Source organism: Lissotriton helveticus, chromosome 9 (assembly GCF_964261635.1).
Source record: "Lissotriton helveticus chromosome 9, aLisHel1.1, whole genome shotgun sequence".
NCBI classification, from domain to species: domain Eukaryota; kingdom Metazoa; phylum Chordata; class Amphibia; order Caudata; family Salamandridae; genus Lissotriton; species Lissotriton helveticus.
Window position 1 is genome coordinate 1,261,247,655 of NC_136070.1, and position 23,546 is coordinate 1,261,271,200.

The window sequence follows — 23,546 nt, forward strand, 5'->3', positions numbered from 1 at the left end:
ACAGCATTTTCGTACCTTCTCTTTAAAGTCCTGCCCACAATGTATAGGGAAGCCTTCGGTGAATTACTTTAGATCAGCCCAGATATTAAGGCATAATATTCTAGGAGGGTAGTGGTCAACTTTAGTGCTGTGGCTGTTGAACACACATTTCTACTACCTGTAACCATTTCTTTGCTCTCCCGGTCAAGAAGTGCATAGGTTTCCGGGGCAGAAGCATGCCTTTTCATAACAGCAAACACTATTAAAGAATCCAACTTGGGATCTCACTTTACTAAGTCCGGGTCTTGTTGAGGACATTTATATTTTTTTCAGCAAATGTGGAGTTGCTGTTTTGACAGGAGCAGATGTGAGGATTTACTCCTCTGCCAATCTAGCAGCCTGGCACCAATTGAAGAAGAGGCCTTGGCGATCCCCCTCAGTTGAAACATAGCCATAAATCACAGACCAAAATGTTTTGAGGTGCCTACATGGGGATATTCAATTTAGAGGCCCCAGCCACTAACACATTGCAAATGTTGGTTGTGTTATCCACCATAAACTATGAATGATGAGCCTGCAGATGTGGGTCAGGACGAAGACCTCGAATCACCATGATCTGAATGCAGCAAAGGAGGGGACAATGACATTATGTGTGCAATTTCTTTTTCTGGGCATTTGTGGGGAGTCCGAATCCCTCAAAGGAGGCTGAAGGAGTGTAAAGTGGAACATGGTCATTCGGAGAGCTTTATGGTGTCAGAGGCAGGAAACTTTAAACTCTGTGGTCAATCAAGATTTATGAAGCGCAGCAACACACCCGTGAGGGTCTTAAGGTGCTGAAGTGGTTAGCTGCTTCACAGAGAAAACAGTGAAAAAAAAAGGCAAAAGCCGGAGAAAGAACTCAGAAAAAAATGAGAGAGGAAGCCAAGAGAAGAAAGTGAGGCAAAAGCAGGAAAAGCTCTCAAAAAATTTTGGGGCAAGGATGGAGAAAGCAGTAAAAAACGAGGCAAACAAATTCAGAAAAACAGGGGGAAGGAAGGAGAAAGCAGTAAAACAAAAACAACGCAACAGAATAAAAAGCACTCAGAAAAACGGGGGGAAGGAGGAAGGAGAAAGCATTAAAAATTAGGCATAAGCAGGAAAAGAACTCAGAAAAACAAAGAAAGCATGCAGAAAAACAGAAAACAGTAAAAAAATAAGGCAAAAGTAGAAAAAGCACTCAGAACAATGGGGGGGGGGAGAAAGAAGAAGAAATAAAAAAAATAAAAAACAAGCCAAAAGCAGGAGAAAGTACTTTAAAAAACAGAGAGGAAGCATGTGATGAAACCATTCTTGGTGGTGGAGGTAGATTAAGAGGCCAGAGAAGGCTCTGCTGTGGGTCCTCTGCAGAGAGCAATAAAGCAAGGTAGACTCAAATGTTGCTGAAGCAGCTCTGCAGCGCGTTGAAGGAAACTGGGTTTTTCTTGCAGTAGCCAGCCCCCCCCCCCCCCACACTTTTTGCTTGGTATTTGATGCAGCTTTGACTGGAGTGCACTGGGTTCCAGCTAACCAGGTACCCAGTGCCAGTGTTCTTCTCCCAAAACAAGATAACTGGTCATCTGATCTCCAACCGACCAGGCCTTTAGCACCTCTGTAAGTCCCTAGTATGTGGTACTCCTGGAACCCAGGGCACAGGTTCAGAAGAGGGTACCTAAGAGCTGCAGCATATCTTGTGTCACTCTAAAGGACCCAGCACTAAACTCAGACAGACTGCCACTGCAGACTGCATAACGTGTTCTAAAAAGTGAAAACATGACACGGCACACACCCTGTGTGCCATGTCCTTAACACTGCAATGTAATATTTGTAAGACGCCCCTACAGAAGGCCTTCCAGCCCATAAGGCAGGGTGCATTATATTACATGTGAGCACACATCTGCATGAGCTGATATTTATTTATTTATATGCTTATTTCGCGCCTGAATCAGCCCCGAAGGGGTATCTCCGCGCGTAGCTTCTGAACAGGTATCATGGAACTACCAAGGACATAAGACTGCTGCGATTGCGGGGGAAAACATTAGTCTTGGGAAAAAAGGTATGTTTTTAACTTCCTTCTAAAGGACAAATGGTTGGAGGTGTGTCTCAGCAATGGGGGCAGAGAATTCCAAAGCATCGGGCCTTTAAGAGAGATGGCCCGTCCTCCCTGTCTTGCTCTCGTCACCCTAGGGACCTGAAGCAGCATAGTGCTACTGGAACGTAGAGCACGTCTTGGTAAGTAGGGGACAAATATGTCTCTTAGATATTGAGGGCCGGATCCGTAGATACATTTGTGCATTATACAACATACTTTGAAGTCAATGCGCTGTTTCACCGGTAGCCAGTGAAGAGAAGAGAGGAGAGGGCGTGAGGGAGTACGGGGCAAAGCATTCAAAATGAGTCTTGCCGCGGTATTCTGTACCACCTGCAGCCTACCCAGCTGTTCTTGGTTGGCAGAAATAAGCAGTCCATTGCAATAGTCCATCCGACCGATGACCAATGCTTGTACCAGCGTCTTCCTATGGATGTCAGGTAGGAAGGGGAATATGCGTCGAAGCAACCCTATCACTCGGAAACAAGTTCCCGTGACTAGATTGACGTGGTCTTTTAAGATCAATGCTTGATCTAGACGCACTCCCAGATTTTTTACGGTCTGCTTTGGTGCCGGAACAGGTCCTAGCTCAGATGGCCACCATTCGGGAGACCATAGCAGAGTGGCCCCTCCAAACAACATGACTTCAGTCTTGGTCACGTTGCATTGGAGGAAGTTGTGGGCCATCCAATCTGCCACGGCTCGCATACCATTTTGGAAAGATTTTATAACCGTTGGTGTAAGAGTTTGGAAGGGAAACAGCAGCTGGGTGTCATCAGCATAGGAGATTGGGGTGAACCCGTAGGATCTTATGATGTCTGCCAAGGGGGCCACGTATACGTTAAATAACGTGGGGCTCAAGCAAGAGCTCTGTGGCACACCCTTGGTCAGCTTCCTACAGATGGAATTGTAGGAGCCTAATTTGACACCTTGTTGGCGGTCCGCAAGAAAGCTTTCTAACCATGCCATGGCAGCCCCTTTTATTCCCACCTCCCTCAACCGGCCGAGAAGGATGTCATGCGACACTGTGTCGAAGGCAGCAGACAAATCCAATAGCACCAGAATCACTGAGCTCCCCCCATCAAGTGACATCCTGATAGTATCAGTCACTGACAGGAGAGCTGACTCTGTGCTATGGTTAGGCCTAAAACCAGATTGAGAGTGGTCTAGGCCGCCCGCTGCCTCGATGTAGATGGACAGGTGTGCGTTGACGTGTTTCTCTGCAAGCTTACCAAAATAGAGTAAGAGGGAGATGGGTCGGAGGCTGGAAAGTTCCGACCACGGGAGAACAGCATTCTTGCGGATGGGGTTCACCACCGCTCTCTTCCACACAGTGGGCACGTTTCCCTTCTTTAGGGACTGATTTAAAACCTCTTGAATATAGGGGCCCAGCAAGGGACTCAGGGGGACTAAAATTTTGGCAGGAATCAGATCTTCTGGAGACCCAGATTTTACATGGGTCATTAGTGTTTCAAGTTCTTCACTTTTAATGGGAGGGAAGGTGGTCAGAGAGAAATTGGTGTTCTTATTGGGGAGAGGTGTATTCAAGGTACCTCTTTCTGTTTGGGACACCAAAATCTTGTCATAAATGGAGTCAATTTTATTTTCGAAATATAGAGAGACCTCCTCACACAGACTTTGAGAAAAATCATCTAAGCCTACACTAGCAGTTGGCTTGACGAATGTCTCAAGGATCCGATATAATTCTTTAGGAGAATTACCAGCTTGTGTGAGTTGTTGCGTTATGCAATTTTTGCGGGCGGCTTTAACATGTTTATAATAATTAGCTTGTGCTGCCCGGTGGGCCTTCTTATTATCTTCCGAATGACATTTTCTCCACCTCTTTTCTATCCTCCTACATTCTTGTTTCTCCGTTCTGAGAGCCTCTGTGTACCACTTCTCCTGTCTGGCTACGGGGAATTGCCCCTGTGCTGACCAGTTCCATTACTTAAGAGTAAAAGGGAACAGGGAAAACATCTTAAGGTTTGTACTGGGGCACTGGTCAAAACAAGTTTCCTAGGTCCATAATGGCTTTCCTGAAACCTATTGTGTTCAATTTATTTATTTATTTATTCAAAGTTTTATATAGCGCAAACAAGATCTTTACAGATATCAGAGCGCTTCACAGGGGGGGAGTGGGCAACAGGAGGGTGAGTAGTCATAATAATTGGGTACAGTATAGTAAACGGTAGCATAATAGGATAACAGTCATGTGCTGATAAGATAAAAGTAAACACTCAGATAGACAGTAAAATAAGGCGGTGCAGAGTCTTTGATCTAGCTACAATAGAGATCATGAGATAACAGTAAACACTCAAATAGACAATGATATAAGGCGGTGCAGAGTCTGATCTAGCTACAATAGAGATCATGAGAAAACAGTAAACACCCAAATAGACAATAAAATAAGGCGGTGCAGAGACTCTGATCCAACTACCATAGAGATCAGTAGAAACCAATAAACACTCAAAATAGACAATAAAATAAGGCGGTGCAGAGTCTTTGATCCAACTGCAAAAGGGGTCAGGAGGTCATGACTATAAAGTTATTGGACCATTAAGTATCCAACGTTACAAAATCGGTGCAAAGTCTCTGAGCAGCAACAGTAAGGATCAGGTGAACTTGGCCATAAGGATGGCTTTCACTTCTTTCTTGAAGAGTGCAGTGGAGGAGATAAGACTCGTTTCAGGAGGGAGTGCATTCCAGATCCTGGGTGCCATTCCTGAGAAGGCGCGTTTGTATGTTTTTTCCTTACGGAATCTGCGAGGTTTCAGGAGCAGACTTTTTGTACTTCTATTGGATCTCGAGCCTCCTGATATAGACAACTTTTGAGTGAGGTAGTTAGGTGCCTTGTGGTGTATGGCTGAGTGTGTCATAACAGCAATTTTCAGTTGTATTCTGGCTTCAAAGGGAAGCCATTTCAGGGATTTCAAGTCAGGGGTTATATGAGAGTGTTTCCTTGAGCCAGAAATTAGTCTCGCGGCAGCATTCAAGGAGGCTCTTAGGGGTGCGGTTGTTGCTTGAGGGAGTCCACTGAGGGCCACAATTCCATAGTCTATGCGGGGGATGACTAGGGCTTGTACAGTAGTTAGGAAATCTTTGGCTGGGAGGAAGGGTTTGAGTTTCCTCAGAGTGTTGATTTGGAAGTTAGCTCCTTTCGTTGCTTTGCTAATGTGCTGTTGCATATTGAGCTTTGCGTCCAGTGTGATACCTAAGGATTTCGCAGAGTCCACGATGGTGAGTCGGACATTGAGTGCTGTTAGGTGATTGAGCCATATTTGGGTGGTGGTAATTTTCGCAGGGGGTGATATCAGGAGGAATTCAGTTTTCAACGCATTTAGTTTGAGGTGATTGTCGGCCAACCACGATTGGGTGTTTCTAAGTGTGCAGTTCAGAAGTTTGATATCTTCCGGGGATTGTACCTTTAGGTAAAGTTGAGTGTCATCGGCATACATATGGAAGTGTACATTGGATGCTTGGAGCAAGGTAGCGAGTGGTTCCATGATGAGGTTGAACAGCGTGGGTGAGAGGGAAGATCCTTGTGGGACGCCTAAATCTACTGGCACAGGGGAGGACAGCACGTTGTTGATCTTGAACTTCTGAGATCGGTTGTGTAGGAAGGAAGTGAACCATTTGAGCACAGTCCCGGATAAGCCCATTCTGGTATTTAGGAGCTCTAATAGATTCTCATATTTGACCGTGTCGAATGCTGAGGAGAGGTCCAGGAGGATGAGGAGGCAGGAGTCGTTGCGATCAAGGATTTGGAGGGCGTCATCAATTATGTGTGTCATGGCCGTTTCCGTGCTGTGTTTCGCTCGGAAGCCTGATTGATGAGGGTCGAGGAATTCGAACTGGTCAATGTGTTTTGTTAGTTGGAGTTGCACACATTTTTCCAGCAGGTTGGCCAGAATGGGGATATTGGTGATAGGGCGGTAATTGTTTAAGTCCGCCGGGTCAGCTGTAGGTTTCTGGAGTATGGGTGTGACTTGCCCCACTTTGAGGGAGTCTGGGATGAGACCTTGCTGAAGGGAGCTGTTAATGATTTTAGTCCAGAGTGGGAGGAGAACGGGGATGAAGTCTCTAACAGCATTAGCAGGTAGTGGGTCTGTGAGGTGATTAGAGGGCTTCAAGGTGCCGAGCAGTTTGTGTATTGCTTCTTCAGAGTAGGTGTCGAAAGACGACCAGGAAGCGTTATTCTTAGGTTGGGTGTCGGGCCTTTTGATGAGGCTCGGGTATCGACTTACATCATTAAGGAGGTCACTCCTTATGTTGTCGGTCTTTAGCTTAAAGAAAGCAGAAAAGTCTTCACAGTGTGGGATGTCGTTTGTTGTGTCGTTTGATAGTAAGGGTTGCGTCTTGGTTTGAGTTTTGACTAGTTCGAACAGCTTTCTTGGTCTGTTTTTTGCTTGGTCCAGCTGAAGGCTGAAGAAGGCAGATTTTGCGTGCTTGATTTTCCTGAAGTAGGCATTTCTCTTGCTCTTAAGTATTTTGCGATGCCGTGATGAGGGGTCAGATCTCCATGTGCGCTCTGCCATTCGCATAGCACGCCTGTCTTCATTGAGTCTGCCATCATACCAAGGGTTCGAGATCTTGGTGGAGACTCTTTAGTTGCAGTGGGGCGGCTTCATTGATTATTGAATTCATAGAGTCGAGGTAGTGGTCAGTCAGTGATTGAACATCAGAGGTGCCAGGAGGGGGAAGGAGGCAATTGGTGAGGTGGGGAGGCAGGGAGTCGGGGTTAAGGTTCTTCATGTCCCTTTTCCAGATCTAAGATTTGGTGGGTTGAGCCGTGATAGGTTTAACCTTTTCATTGATGAAGAAGGTGATAATGTGGTGGTCTGACCAATCACAAGGTTGGATTGCCCCTAATTGGGTGGAGTCTTCGTTGGCGATGATGAGATCAAGTATGGAGCCTTTGTCGTGTGTTGGGCGGTTGCATATTTGGGTGAGGTTAAGCACGTCAAGGAAAGTTTTGAGACTATTCACCACTGCGTCTTTCTGATCGTTCCAGTGGAGATTGAAGTCACCCAGGTAGATTTGCGTGATATGCCGACCAGCGTTGGATGAGATCGTGTCCATGAGTTGTTGGGTGAAGATGAGGTTGTCCCCAGGCGGGTGATAGATGAGATGTAGAGCACATACTGGTTTGCCCTCGCTGGAGATATCAAGACGAACAATAGTTACTTACCTGTAATCTGTGGTTCTCCAGTATTGGTGTCTTTCATAGATTCACATGCCTGAATCATTCCCCGTCGTCGGAGTGGGAGTCCCACGGTATATAAAAAAGCAATAAAATGCTATAAATACCATAGTAAATACCAATAAAAACAAACCAGGAAGTAAAGTAGCCAAGCTACAGAAGAAAAAACTTCCACATTAGTGACTATCCCTGTCATTTTGTGTAGCCCAAACTGCAGCCAATCAGGCGACAGCACCCACCAGAAGGTTCCCTCCAGAGGCTCAGGCTGTCAGATTTTGTCGCACGGAGTGATAGTAAACCAAAGTATGCTAAGAGCCTCTGAAGGGGAGGTGGGCGGGTTGCATGTGAATCTATGAAAGACACCAATACTGGAGAACCACAGATTACAGGTAAGTAACTATTGTTCTTCTCCAGTATTAGGGGTGTCTTTCATAGATTCACATGCCTGAATCAGAGTAGATAGCAGTAAATATCCTTGCTAGGCAGACGCCATAGTAACCCAGCTTGTCAAACTGTGCACATTATATGAATTATATATATATATATATATATATATAAAATGTCTTAACATAGCCTGGAACATGATAAAATGCAACTAGTGAAGAATGTGCACTCTGAAAACGGAAGAGAAGCGTCTGACTGCAGGAAAAAAGGAGGTGGGAACAGAGGCTCACCTTAGCTGAAAAGAATACATAGAACTGCTGGACACATGGAAACCTTGGTCTTACTGGCTGCCACAAACAGTAGTGATTGGAGAAAACAAGGCTGCTAACCTAGGTTGTTGCTCTGCCGAGATGCTGGAGAAGAACTCCATCAAACAGAGCAGTTGAGGAAGACATTGGCCTGGTAGAGTGCGTACTAGGGGCAGCTAGCAAGGCTGTTCGACTTGTGCATGGCAAAATATCGATCGGAGCAAAAGATCAATAATGCAACTGTTCGCCTAGACCCTGTTGGGTTGTAACCAATCGTACCTCAGTAATAAATTGATCAGATCAGCGAAAAACCGAACTATCCCTTGTAAACAGAACATTTGAAACCTCTTCTATTATCAAGTGTCTGGAAACAACCAGTTTGTTGATAGTGGTGGAGGTAAAGATGCAGTCGAATTTACAGGCTCGATCCGAAAGAAATTCCGGAGGCGAGTAAGTATGAACTCCCGAGTAACTCAAACCACCATAGAGTTATAGAGAACTGTATGAAAAAGGCTAAAGAATCGAAAGATCTGAACCCAACTGACTCTAATAGAGGACTGTTAAAGCCAAGAAAAAGAAAATGACACCTTTCTAAGTCATCGTAGATCATCACTGAGGAAAAGTTGAAAGGATATCACATGAACTGCCCTATTACCACACTGAGATGTCTCGAAGGTAATGGACGAACTGATGGAGAAAAAACAATCTGAATTTTTCTTGAAGGATTGAGTCATATTTTTTGAGGAATAAAGAGATGTGATCCCATCTTGTCGGCATCTGGAGCCGCTGCCAGTTAAGGTAATAGTAGAATTGCATGAGGCAATCCTGAACTTGATAGCTATTAAGAGTAAGAGGATGAATTCTAACTGAACAATATCAGATAACGCAAAAACATTTGCGTTGGAGATCTTGTCCCTGTTATGGCGAACACTCCCTTGCCAACGGCAGGGATGTTTAGATAGGCGAACCAAAGGTAAGCAGGGGCAGGCCAGTGACCTCAAAGATGGCTGTTCCGAGTGATAAACCTGGCCGCTCTGAAAGAAATAGATCCGGAGGTGGACACCTCCGAATTGAGTCGTACTCCGACTGGAAAAAAAGGAAACCCAGTAAATCATTCTTGGCGAAGCCATGAGGGGTGAAGAGGGATACTCAACATCACTCCAGTTTGTACTTTCGGAGAACTCTGGGACCCAAAGGTAGCGGTGGAAAATGGAATCAGATTGAGATCAGTTGGACAAGAAACGCATTTCCCTGTAAATTCTTGTGGTGATGCCAACTTGAAAAACACCAGAATGTGCTGTTCTTCTTGGTCGCGAAAAGACCAGATTTGGAAGCACCTTACTGACGAAATTTGAATCCATATTCCGTAGAGGAAACACTCACTCGAGAGTGGAAATTGTTGTCCTGCTGAGAGTGCCTGCCAGACTGTGTCTTGTACCAGGAACGTGGAATCGCCAGGAAGTTGTGTGCGTTCTATCGCTCATGCACATAGATCACCGGCTTCTTGAGGCAACAAAGCTGATCAAGCCCTTTGTGTTTAGTGACATAGAGTATACCAGGTGTATTGTCTATGCGCCAATACAGTTGTCTCCTCGAAATTATTGCGTAACAAAATTGGAGGGTAAGGCAGATGTCTCTTTGCTTTGCAGGATGACGTGCCAAACCTCATATGAGGGCTCATTTCCCGAAGATCTTCAGCCCATAATAGTGCTCCCGAATTCCTGAGGGGTGTGTCTATGGTGCTTGTGCAATGTGATACCTGTTTGAGGGAAAAAACACACCTTGTGTATAAATGTCTGTCTTGGATTCACCCAAGAAAGAGAAACCTCTCGCATCGAGGAGGGATTGTAATGAGAGCTTCAAATGAATCAGAGACGTGAAACCAAAGTTTATGCAGTTGCTGTAGCATTGTTATCCTGTGCAGAAGGACACCCACTAATACTGGAGAAGTTTGGGTGTACTGGATTGCTATTAAGAAGAGTGATCCTCTGTAAAGAAACCTGTCTCAGAAATGATGAATGCGTATGTATTGCAGACACAGAACAGCTGCCAGAATGTACATAAGAATCACGTGGAGTGGACCGAGAGTCCTGACAAGATAGGCCTGTGATATAACATAGAGTATAGAGTAACCACGTCCCGTGCTGAGGAAGCATTGTTACCTAAATCTTGACACTCTGGAGGTCGAGTGCACTTGTTAGGTCTCTGGCAGTAACATTTGAAAAACTTTCTTGAGGTACAACCTTTGAAAAATGTTTGCGCAGAGATGACCAAAAATCCAGCGCTACATGTCTGACCAGACAAAAGCGCTACATGTCTGACCAGACAAAAGTAAAAACCGCCAAAATATGGCGTTCAATTGATCTTCATATAAGATCAAACTATGTTTCACAAGTACTCATTTCGTGATATTCCTGCGACTACTTCGATATCACAACATGGTTGAAGAGGATCTGAGAGGAAAAAAACCTAACTCCTTATTAGATTCAGAACCACTCCGACGGTCCCTGATGTATACATAAGTCAATTTGTAAATGACTCGCGCAGATGAATCGAATGCGGTCACTATGAAGGCGTAGCATACAGGAAATTGTCCAAATTCTAGAGGATGCTCTTTTGACATTACAATTAGAATTTTCCATATATAAATCGTAGTGGTGACCAAGTGAAATCTTAGAGATATGCCATCCTTATCACACCTGGAATGGAGTCATGATGGGCTTTAAAGTAAGTCGTAGTGTCCTGGAAAAATGACTTCCTGTATACGATTTAGAGTCGAATCATACAGTTGCATATCAGGTACTGGGTGGAACTTCTAGGATTAAAATGCGTAAACTGTCCTCGGGCACCCCGAAAGATTTGATCCCCGTACTGCGGAGAATCGAAGGCGCGGTATTGTTTGGTCAATATGATGGCCCAGAAGTAACAACTATAAAAAGGCATGGCCATTATCTCAGTATGGACTTGTGGGCGAGGAACTAAGGGTTCCTCCAACCTTAACTCCGCCACCCGATACTGCAAAACTTGGAGATGTAATGTTTACTGCACGGTGTTTTGTTGATAATTATCTTTTGTCCTTCTTTTTTGTTAAAAATTTTAGAAGCTCCCGTGTAGGGGTATTCAAGGATACGCACATTCTGTGCCTCCATGTTAAAATTGAACCTGTCCAGAGAGCTAAAAGATTGCCCGAGAGTCACTAGCGCCGTTCTTAACATGAGGAGGGTAAATCCGTCAACATCCACCGGAGGATAGAAGAATAAAGAATCATACAAGATCCCGTAACTTGCTAAAAGGAGGCTACGACTAATAAGTCGGGTAAAGTAACACTGTAATAAGCCCAAGTGGACCAAGCGTCGACTAACCTGACCATGGACTGGGTGGAGTATTAGAGAGGATAACAAGAAAACGTGACCCTCAGTGTCCGCAAAGGAAACTGTTGCAGACCTAAACCACTGTGGAGGTGACAGCTGACGCTCTCAGTCTACAAGTCCTCCGTAGACGTACTGTTTGCTGGTAACGAAAAACTGATCTATAACTTGGTCAACATTCCACATAAAACTCACCATCACTGAGGATGATTGGTGAATCGAGTAGTTTGTCAACTTTGAAAGTCGTCGACGAGCCTGCTAGTGATTAAGAGAACTGTCGTCAATGGGCCAGCTGTGTACGGACCTAAAGCCTGCGTGGCAACTGCCGATGTGCCCACTGTTAATGGCCCCCAACTGCACTGCTTATTGGCTCACTGTTGATAGCCTAGAGATGCCAGGTTCAATGCCAATGGCCGATGGATCACATGTGAGAAGGGCCACTGTTAGTGGCCCACTGCTATTGAGCCAACCGTCACTGTCTGAACTGCTTGGGGAGCAGAGCAGCGACTCATGAATGCATGTAAATATTTCCAAAGTGAAGCAACACTTCGGAGATTGCCAGCAAGATGGTCTGTGTAAAAGGCTATGCATGTTCTGGGTTCCTTGACCCTATTGTTGTGATCACAAAGCGATCATGTGCTCATCAATATTTATTCCAACAAATACGCACTTGTACTCATCTGCATTTATAAACACCAGTAGTCCCAGTGTATGTGCAAGCCCACGATCTCCGGACTGAAAGTGCACTGCAGTAATTGCTAAAAAACAATTTATTTGCAAAAGTGTTAATAAATCTACATCTTTCGATATATGTCCAACTCATCTGAATGGGTTTAAACAGTGGCAGTTTATGATGGGAGTATTACTGTCTTGACTATGTCAGATGAACAGGCTCACAAACGCCGACGAGACTCTTACCGTCGATGACTGCTCTTCAGCGTCGACGAGGGACACACTGCTCCCTCGACGAGGCACCTCATCTCCCCGTCGACGAGGCACCCCTCCGTCGACGAGGCCCCTCACCGTCGACGGGGCTTCCCACCGTCGACGATTGCTCTACAGCGTCGACGAGGCATCTCGCCGTCGACGAGGTCCTTCGCCGTCGACGGGGCTTCCCACCGTCGACGATTGCTCTACAGCGTCGACGAGGCATCTCGCCGTCGACGAGGTCCTTCGCCGTCGACGGGGCTTCCCACCGTCGACGAGTGCTCTTTAGCGTCGACGAGGCATCTCGCCGTCGACGATAGCTGTTCAGCGTTAATGAGGGACACCCCTCACCGTCGACGAGGCTCGCCGTCAACGCGGCTCGCCGTCGACGGAGCTCCCTCGTCGTCGACGAGGCTCGTCGTCGACGCAGCCCCCTTGTCGTGGACGAAAGGTTCCCGTCGACGATGCCATTCACAGTCGACGTTGCTCGTCGTCGACGCGGCAAAACTCGTCGTCGAGGCGAGCATTGACGAGGCAAAATTGCAATCTGTAAAAAGGCTGTTGTTCAGCGAAGCTCCTTGTCGGCTGCGCAGCCTCCTGCGACTTACAACCAGTGCATCTGAGGGCTCTGTCAACGCAGCCTCCTGCGACTTACAACCAGTGCATCTGAGGGCTCTGTCAACAGGATCCTGTAGTCCTGTGACACCGTAGATCACCAGTGACGGCAGAGATTGCCGTCTTAGAATACCAAGAGCTTCTAGTCAGCAAGCTGGCATCTCCTCAGAAGAAAAAATGCACAAAACGAGTCTAAACGCCTGAGAGTAAATCTCGTGGGCGTAGATGTGGGAGGCAGACTCGTAGCAGGTCAAAGACCCTTACCTTTGAAGCAAACTCAGCTGGTGAAGTAAAGCCATAAAAATATCGAAAACACCTCCCACATCAGAAGGGGGGTAGCCATAATCACAAGAACATCCCCTTCTATCCAACCATGTCAGCAACAGGCAGACAAATGATCCATGGAAACGGTCTCAGCCTTCCACCAGTGACACAGGGTCAACAAATAGACTTTGTGTGAGAAATATCACAAAATTTAATAGATAGATATAATATATATGAAGAAACTGAGCAGAGCTCAGGGAGACTCCCTGCACACGACGTGCGGTAAAAAATCTGACAGCCTGAGCCTCTGGAGGGAACCTTCTGGTGGGTGCTGTCGCCTGATTGGCTGCAGTTTGGGCTACACAAAATGACAGGGATAGTCACTAATGTGGAAGTTTTTTCTTCTGTAGCTTGGCTACTTTACTTCCTGGTTTGTTTTTATTGGTATTTACTATGGTATTTATAGCATTTTATTGCTTTTTTATATACCGTGGGACTCCCACTCCGACGACGGGGAATGATTCAGGCATGTGAATCTATGAAAGACACCCCTAATACTGGAGAAAGAAGAGTTCACAAGACGTGAGGGAGGGGGAAGTGATTTTAGCAACGGAGAGGTTGCTCCTGAAAATGCATGCGATTCCCCCGCCCGTCTTGCCGGTCCTATCGAGTCTAATGATGTGGTAATTGGGGGGAACTAGAATGTCCATGATAGGGGTAGAGGCTTCAGTTAACCATGTTTCAGTCAAAATGGTTAGGTCAAGATCCATTGATGTGACGAGATCTGCAATGTTGGAGGAGTGCCTCTGGGCCGATCTGCAGTTGAGTAGGATGCATTTGAGTCTGGGGGTCAATATCAAACACCTCGCATTGATAAACTCACACTGATTCCAGTGGTGGATTCGTTAGCACATGCACCCAGAGGGCACCTTTGAGGTGCCCCCTAAAAATGTACCAACTACTCGTGCTCTAGCTGACTGGTGTAGACCAGCCTGCCACCACAGACAGGTTTCTGACCCCCTGAAAGTACAAGCCTGGGCTCTCTGAGGGCAAAAACAATGCCTGCTCTGGCAGGAGGTGTTGTCACCTCCTCCAAGCAGCATGACTGGTAATCAGCATATCCAGGTAGGAGGCTTCGAAGGCCTGGATATGCGACCTAAGGCTTCCCCAGATAGGTGAACTGGCAACCCTCAGCCCTGGGCCCATTTGGCACCAGGAAAACGAGCTAGTTAGGTGGTGTGTTCATCCTAAGGCTAATACAACCCCTAAGGTGGGCAACCTGAAGTGCACACGACCAGGAAAATTCCATCATCTTGGTTTTTGGGGGAATGAGTTCCTCTGGGAAGGGTAATGCACACTTTCCACAGGAAGTGGTAATATAGAGGGTGTAGTAACTCGAAAGGTAGGTAGCTCATTGGCTACTACCTGACACTCCCTGTAACACCCCTTAATACAGTATTTAGGTGGCACTCCTGATGCCAGGACCTCAGATTCAGATTCGACAGACACAAAGAAGGAGTGGAAAGACTGCTGACATGAGAACAGAGAAGCATTGACTGACTTGGCACCAACCCTGCAAGCCTGCCTGCTGCACCCAGCCCTCCTGGAGAAACTGACTCGTCCTGCTGCTGTGCAGACTCCAAGAAACCAAAAGGGCTGCAGTGCTTCGCAAAATCACCAGAGAACTCCTTTGGAGCAGCGACTGCAGGCAGCAAAGAAGCATGGTTCAGTTCACGGTCCTGCCGCTTATCGGGAACACCAACGCAGCAGCCGCCCAGGAAGAGGTTGCCATGCTGTCACAGGTTAGATCCATCCTTCTCCAAGCGTGGGGATGCCAGGACCGGCCGGAGACGTATAAAACCAATACCGGGGCTACAGTACCCCTTGCAACAACCAAGGCCTTGTGTGTCCAGACCAGACACCAACACCAAGAAAGAGCAACCTGTACGTCGAGGGACTTCAGGGATACTGAGACCCACCTGTCCGGTCTGCCCCAGCAGTAGTGGTGACTTTGCAAGGACCAGGGGAGCCCCTAAACATCTGTGGAGATGCTTACCTTTAAGGACAGGGACACAGTGCTGCTAGCCGCTAGGTGCCTGGGCAGTGTTACCGTCAAAAATGTTAATATCCTGTTCCCCGGCTTTACTCTCATGGTTTAGTGCAAGAGGGCAACCTTCCGTAAAGTAAAGCTTAAGCTGAGAGAGGCTGCTCTTAAGTACTCACTCATATTTCCAAGAAAAGTAAAAGTACTAGCGAATAGAAAATCCTACTGCTTTACAGAGAAGAGTGATGCATGGGACTCGGTAGAGCAACTGCGACATGCCTCCTCTGAGGATAACAATGCCACCCTGCGGAGATCCTCCCCGGGCCAACAACTACCGAGACACTTGTGGCACCAGGGAAAGCTGCCCCGGTGCGATGCCAGTCTCTCTAGGGCTCCCACACAAGCAGATATTGATGCCTACAGCAACGGATCACTTCTGGGATCCTTACTGAAGTCCAGTCGGTGATCACTCAGCACAGCGCATCTGCCATTTTGCTCCCTGCGGTCTCAACCCTAAATAACTGATGATATCCTCTAGCTGCAACCACTGTGACTTGTGAAATGGTGCAGTCCCACGTACTGATGACTCCAGCACACAGTAGACCACACAAGGGGCAGCTCCCCTTTCTTTTCCTTCATTGTGCTGTTTTTTGTGGAGTGGGGGAGCGAAAGGGTGGTTGGATGGACAAGAGGTGCTGCCAGATAGTGTATACGTCCCTAATATGGCCCAATCACAGTTACTGAGGCATATCGTCAATGTTAACGAAAGGTTCCCACCTGCCATGGGCCAGTGGGGCGACATTAACGGCATAATGGACCCAGATCTTAATTGGTACCACCCCCCCCCCCCCCACTTCCTTCAGAGCCTACGCAGCAACACTTCACACGATGGCTTGCGCATTGGTCACTGTAAGGTTCTGGAGTGGAAACTGCCTTTTCCACTGTGGCCCTAGGCAAGCATGCAGTTTCCCGGCAAGCTGAACGCTTACCTTAACCACACATATGCGTGATTAAAGCAGTCGGCATTCTAGCTGAGTAGATGGGCGTGGAGAGAAACTGGAAAACATGTGTCAGGAAGAACTGGGATGTGACTTGGTAAGCTGGGCTGGGTCTAGGTTTTAGGTGTGGGGGCTGGTTTTTGCACTCGGGTGGGGGGTCTGGGTAGTTTTTAGGGCGGGCCGAGTTTTAGGGCTAGGGTAGGGGCATTTTCAGGGCAGGCGGCCAAGATTTGTGGCTCGGGGGGGGGGGGGGGCAGGTTTAAAGGCTGCAGAGACAGTTTTAGTGGCTCAAGGCGGGGTTGCTGGTGCCAGGGCCGTTTTTTGGGTCTCGCTGGCAATGCATCCGCAAGGATGCATTTGTCCAGCTGGAGACGTATAGTGATCAGTCTGGGGGGGAAGGAGGACAAGAGGATGCACAAGCTTTTCTTCCTGGATTCGTGTGCGCGAACGCGCACGTTCCGTCCTGCGCCGCCCTCCCATACTCCCAGCCTAACGCGCATGCATGCACACAGACAGACACACACACACACGCACTTACACTTACACAGACACGCAGGCACCCAGACAGGCAACCCCCTCCTCCTCCCCCACAGTCACACACGCATACACACAGACTCCAAGACGCACGCACGCACGCACGCTCACACACACACATACATACATACACAGCCCGCCGCCGCGCGCGCGCACACACATGCCCCCCGCCCTCGCAGGCCAGCCACAAAGCGAAGCCCCACTCACCGGCAGCAGGACTCTTCCTCCCTTCTTCGGCACCGGGGCGCAGGGTAGGCTCCTGCCTGCTCCGGTGCTGCAAACAATCGCGGCTCTTCCGTGGGAGGCGGGGTAGGCTCCCGCCCTCTTACTTCCTGTTTCCGGTTGTCCCGCCCGGCCTGCCTGACTTCCTGGTCGCAGGCCGGCGGCGTTGCGCGGTTGCGCTTCTGGGATGCCATGTAAGTTATGTAAATACAAAACATATTGCATTACAAATGCTATAGGTATCACATTTGCGAAAGTTATAACTATTGGCATTGTAAATGACAAAGCTATTAATTTAGCTATTTAAAAAAAAAAACACCACATAAATAAAAACTTTGCCATTTACAATACCAATAGCTCAAACTTTCCTAATGCGAGACCCATTGCATTGCAAATGCTTGTTTCTTGGAGGGGTCGGGTTTTAGGTCTCAGGGTTGGGTGGGAGGGGTCGGGGTAGTTAATGGGGCTGGCATGAGCAGTTTACAACGCAGGATGGCCGAATTTTAGGGCAGGGAGTCTGAGGTGGGATCCTAACATCATATATACCTTTACCAATCATGACCTGCATCCATTTTCACCCTATCCTACAGCTTAAGGTAACAGGGGCGGAATACCTATGTAAGACCCTGTCAGGTCACAACTCGCTATTACTACACACTGCATGGGGGGACCCTGCCCCGCCGGTGCCTACCTGGCGTTTACAGCCCACTGAGCTGGAGGATCCTGTATTCTGTGAAATGGTCCACGAGATACTGGCTCATCATATCACAGAAAATAGTACTACAGTCACTATGCGCCTTGTGAAGTAGGAGGGACAAAAGTCAGGGATCCGCTATCATTGAATTCATGCAGTTATTGGGGCGCGGGGCATCCTCAGTAACCTCAGTCAGGAAGTCATGGCGGGAGACAATTCGGTGGGGGTGTGGGGCCTTGAGAGGGCAATGCTGTTGGACGAGGATGTGCTGTCGGATGCACAGCTGTTCGAGTCGCTCCAGTACCTAGTCTATAAGGGGTACTAAATGAAGATGCATGCAGAGGGAGATAAGCCAGGCTGGCTATTGGTGAGCTGCTAGGCTGTGCATCTGACAGCGACCCGATCACTTGTATCCACCTCTCCCCCGCTTCCGTTGCCACCATGCAGGGGACAATCCACAGTGCTTTCTTCAGGCACTACGGGACCCTCTACTGCTTGCGCCTGTCAAGTGAGAGCCTGCTACTCTGGTATTTCTGTCAGAGGATACCTGCAGAAGAGCAGGAGGCCCTACATGACTCAATAACTGAGCATGAGATATGGGGTGCCATACGTGCTTCACCTACCTGGAAAAACTTGGGCCTTGATGGCCTACCTATTGAATTCTACAAAACCTATGAGATCCTCCGTGTCCAAGTTGTCAGAGCTTTATTTGACTGCCCTGGCAGAAAGGCATCAGCCCCCATTCATGAGGAAAGTGCTTCTGGTTTCGCTCCTGTAGCCTGAGCACAAACTGGTGGAGGGCGCGTCAAACAAACCACTGTCCATGAAGGGCAGTGATTATAAAATTCTTAGCAAGGTGCTGGCAGAGCCACTGCTGGAGCACATGCCCAGACTGACACCAAGACCAGAATGGTTTCATACCAGACAGGTCTACAACACTCAATATCCAGAGATTGCAGACTCTTTCAGGAGGCCCTGTTGAGCCGGCCCCACTTGGTGTGTCTGGTTCTGGATGTTGAAAAGGCATTCCAACATCCTGGTCTGGCACTACCAGTTTGAGGTGCTGCGGGTGATGGGTATTCGAGGTCGGTTACAACATTTGATTAAGCTCTTTTACACGGAGCAGACGGAAAGTCCAGATAGGTGGACGGATCTCTCAGCCATTCCTGATAGGCAGGGCATGTTTCCAGTCTACCCTCTTCAGCCCTCGCTCTTCGCACTGGCAGTGGAGCCATTGGTGGAGAGGATACTACATTCTGGACAGATCTGGGGCATACAGGTTGGTAGCCAGCTTCATGTTGCTCATCTAAATGCAGACTATATCCTTATGTACATAAGGGACGTGTGCGCCGGTATTGCCGATGTAATACACATCTTTGGCAACTTAAAAGCAGCCTATGGACTGGGCATCAATTGGGCTAAGACCTGCTTAGTCCCTTTGCACCAGACTTTCTTGAGCAGGTCGCTCGAGGTTGGGACTCATGTTTTTCGATGGGAGCCACAGTCTTTCAATTATCTGGGCATCAACTTATTTTATGCGGCCAGAGACATGATAGGATGGAAACCTCACAAAAGAAATGGCCTCCCTGCTGCTCAGATTACTTTCTAATGCGGTCTTCCCCTCACAGTACAGACACAGGTGGGGCTTGCGAAAGTGGTGATGTTGCCCAGGCTCCTTTCCTGCGCCACCTTTTGTCTCTTGAATGCAATGCTGGGTGGATGGATGGATAGGGAACAAGGGGAGAAGCAGCGGTCGCCTGAATGCGGTGGATTGGGGACCCTGGTGTTGGAGCAATATTATTTAGCAGCCAAGCTCCAGTGGCCATCCCAGTGGTTCCCAGGGCACAACCTAGTGTACATGGGCGCGGAGATGTAGGCGCAAACTCAGATTCTGGATCTACTCCTTTGTGGCATGGCGCTGGCAGAGTCCTCAAATGGCCTCCTTCGGGGGTGCATGGGAGTCACTGTAGAGCACAGTGAAAATCACCCAGGACTTCCAGGTATGCCCTGGAGTTACCATTTGACTATGAGCATCTTTCGGACAGCAGTAAGCAGAGTGGGAGCGGAACTTTGGGAGGCTGTGGGGGTGGGCACCGTAGGTGATGTGTTTCAAGGCAGGCGATTATCCAGTTTGACCTTCTGACAGAGCAAACTGATCTCCCAGTAAGTCCGTTTTTAGTGCAAAGATGCCCATTGGTGGAGCTAGAATGCCTGGGGAGGAATTGCATACAGAACCAGTCCTGCACCCCCTGATGCAGACCATGTAGATGGTGGGAAATGGGCACCCTCTGATTTCCTGGCTCACCAAGACCATTTCCTATAAGGTACATGACCCATTGGCGATTCTCCAACACACCTGGGAACAGGATATCGATTGTGCGTTGTTTGAGAAGGACTGGGACAGAGCCCTGGGTTATCCACACAAGATCTTGCAACATCTGGTTCCAGTATATTAAACATAACATCCTGCACAGAGCCTATTTAACACCAGCCACATTACATAAAACATACCCTGCTGTGTCATACTGCCAGCACTTTCGTGTTCCTGTGGAAGATATGCTATAGGTTTAGGAGCGGTCAGAGCGGCCGTGAGTGGACAGAGATCTGCGAGGCCCTTGCCTGTGTCACAATCCATTCTGACCTAGACAGTGCAGCCAGCTTTTGCTTACAAGCATAAAAAAGAAGGCGGTGCTACAAACAGTTTCCTAGATCTAGCTCTGATGCTTGCCAGGAGGATGACTGCAATGCACTAGAAGGCCCCTGTGCTCCCAAGCATGGCAAAGGTGCAGGGGTTGGTAATCTGGTGGGGTAGAGGTGGCTGTGCTTCCCCGGGAGGAGGTGCAGGGATTGAGGAAGCACCCCACTGCAGCAGCATGTGATGAGTTCATCACAGAGCTGCAGGAAACCGAGGAGAGAACTGGCGGTCCTGCATAAAGGGTGTGGTCCCCAACTCAGGGGTCAGTCAACGGAAAAGCACATTGCAACCATTCCAGTAAAAATGGTGCCCAAAGTATGAAACGTTATACCAGCATTAGCACCACAACTTTTCAGTGGCCGCATTGTGACCGCTGCTTCTCTCCAACGGAAGAAAGGCCAATCACTACATGATAACATGCAATGCAGTCAACGGAGAACCATTTTACCTGGACCTGCTGCTGAACCTGCATCTGCTGTTCCTGCTGAACTTGCTGATGGACTTGCTGCTGGACACTTGATGTGACAGGACAAGCGAGCTCAAGCAATGACCCAGCCACTTCAGTGCTATCCGTGTAGATGCAGTTACCACTCTGTTCATACACCATAGTAGTAGTGGCGGTCTGCTGAAACTCCTGAAGGGCCTCCGAACCCTTGGTGGCCAACGAGTCAAGAAATTCCTTCATCCTGTGCTGGGGAATTGTCCGTGCTTTCATACGAACATATTCTTCGAAGGAAACTGTGTTCTCCAGAGAGTTATTCATCTCGCCAGGTCTTTAAAAGTCCTAAAAAGACAAGAATTGACAAAGTTACAAAAAACAATCCCTTGCAGAGCTTTCCAAAGCAGCATCTTGGCCCATAGGAAGGAATGCAGGTGCCAAAATGGATTTACAAAGCACTTTCAAGAGAAAAGAGTATTTAGCAAATCAATCCAGGGTCTTGAATAACAGATCTTAGTTTGTTCTGCTAATGTGTAAATTGTCTACTAAATGTTTCTCTGGATAGGTCATAACCTTACTGATGGCAAGCAGTGGCCCACAAATGGGGTGTGTATTGCGCCCTGACAGTCCTAAGGCAGGACGCTGAACATTACATGACAGCATACCTGGATGAGCAGATATGCACCGGTGCTAGTCAGTTCAATTTCTGCTAGTACAAGTGACCACGGAAGCAGTTGAGTTACTTACCTTCAGTAATAATATATCTGTAAGAAACATAGGTTAGTTATAGATTACTTACCTTAGAATTAGACCAGGCGTCGGACTAGATCCGGAAAGTTTTTCGTCAGCTGTACCCCTGCGCATCGGAAGGTGGCATCGGTCACCTCCGCATCAGTCGTTGGCGCTGTGGTGACGTGGCGGAAGCTACACAGCCGCCGCCCTCGCGCCCTGACGTCAGTTCTGTACACGACTTTCCATGCCAGAAGCACAGAACCATGCAAGACACTGACCACTGGTGCACAAAACTAAGGCCTTGAAAAGATGTCCTTAACCCTAGAAGTCAGTTCGCAGAACGGGGAGGACAGGTAAGGCAGTAAGGAATCTATAACTAACATATGTTTCTTACAGATATATCGTTACCGAAGGTAAGTAATTCCTTACCGTAGAATGGATACCCCAGCAATACCAACCCTGGAGGTGGGTCTGCGAACCAAGTTCACACCAGAAAGTCCTGGAGACAGAACGGCCAAAGAAGCCGTCTCTCCGGACTAGGCTGACCAGGTAGTAATGCCTCGTAAACTTGTGCAGCGATGCCCACTTAGCTGCCTGACAGATGTCATTTAGGGGGACTCCTCGTCCCAAAGCAGTAGTAGCTGCCGTCGACCTGGTGGAATGGGCACGCAGCCCCACTTGAGGCTCCTTCTTAGCCAAAGAATAGCAGGCTTTGATGCACAGAACGACCCACCTGGAGATGGTCCATTTGTGTACTGCCCAACCTTTCTTAGCGCCCACGTAACCAACAGAGAGCTGGTCGTCCACCCGAGATTGTTTGGTGGGATCCAAGTAGAAGGAAAGCGCACGTTTTGGATCCAGACAATGGAGCCTCTCTTCCTCTTTTAAAGGATGCAGAGGCAGAAAGAAGGTGGGCAAAGTGATGGTTTGGGCAAAGTGATGGTTTGGGCAATGTGGAAAGAAGTATCCACCTTGGGAAGAAAGGAAGGTCTAGTTCTAAGGAGGACTTTGTCAAGATGGACAGCTCGAAAGGGAGGCTTGGAAGACAGAGCTTGAAGTTCACTCACCCTGCGCGCAGAGGTGGTGCCCACCAGAAAAGCAGTTTTCAAAGTGAGCAGTCTGAGAGGACAGTTATGCAGTGGCTCAAAGGGAGCACACATAAGTTACGTCAAAACCAAGTTCAAGTCCCACTGGGGCATTACGAAGGGAACAGGAGAAAACAGATGAGTAATGCCCTCAAGAAATCTATTTACAACAAGGAACTTGAAAAGAGAAGGCTGATCAGAGAGCCTAAGGAAGGCTTAAATGGCCGAGAGGTAGCCCTTAAAGAGTGCCCAAAGCAGATCCCTGCTGGGCCAAAGATACGAGGAACAAGAGAACCTCAGATAAACGGGCAGAAAGGGGAATCCACAGCCTTTGCTGTGCACCATGCCACAAACGTATTCCATCTGCAGGGGTATACCATCTTAGAGGAGGGACGCCTGGCTGCCAAGATTACATTACAGACTTCGGGGGACAGGTCAAACTGTGTCAACTGCCACCCGCCAATCGCCACGCAAGGAGGTGGGGGCTGGACAGGTTCGGATGGAGGACCCTGCTACTAGGACAGAAGATCCTACCGAAGAGGCAGTCTGGTCGAAGGATCGATGGCCATGTTGAGCAGCTCGGGATACCACACTCTTCGTGCCCAATCCGGAGCCACAAGAATGACTTGGGCCCGGTCGCACTTGATCTTCTTCAGCACTCTGGGTAGAGTGGTATAGGCAGAAAGGCATATAGAAGCCCGATACTCCACCTGTGACTAAAAGTGTTGCCTAACGAGTCCCACATTGGAAATTCCAACGCACAGAATTGCTAAAATTGCGTGTTCTCTTCGGTGGCGAATAGATCTAACAAAGGCTCTCCTCACTGTTGAAAGAGACCTTGCACCACCTCCGAGTGAAGACACCATTCGTGATCCATCATGCACCTGTGGCCAAGTTCGTCGGCCCTGACGTTCAGTGAACTTGGCAGGTGTTGAACCACCAGATTTATGCCCA

At 48.1% G+C, this 23,546-nt stretch overlaps 1 protein-coding gene across 6 annotated transcripts in view; it reads right to left on the minus strand.

The window, feature by feature from the left end:
- The window catches only part of QRICH1 (glutamine rich 1), a 190,136-nt gene that overhangs the window by 105,884 nt on the left and 60,706 nt on the right, over positions 1-23,546 (minus strand). For all 6 annotated transcript variants that reach the window (XM_078661804.1, XM_078661803.1, XM_078661808.1 and 3 more), the window contains one exon: positions 20,785-21,120. In XM_078661804.1, the coding sequence (XP_078517930.1) occupies positions 20,785-21,099 (315 nt within the window). In that variant the 5' untranslated portion in view covers positions 21,100-21,120. The remainder of the gene's footprint in view (positions 1-20,784; positions 21,121-23,546) is intronic.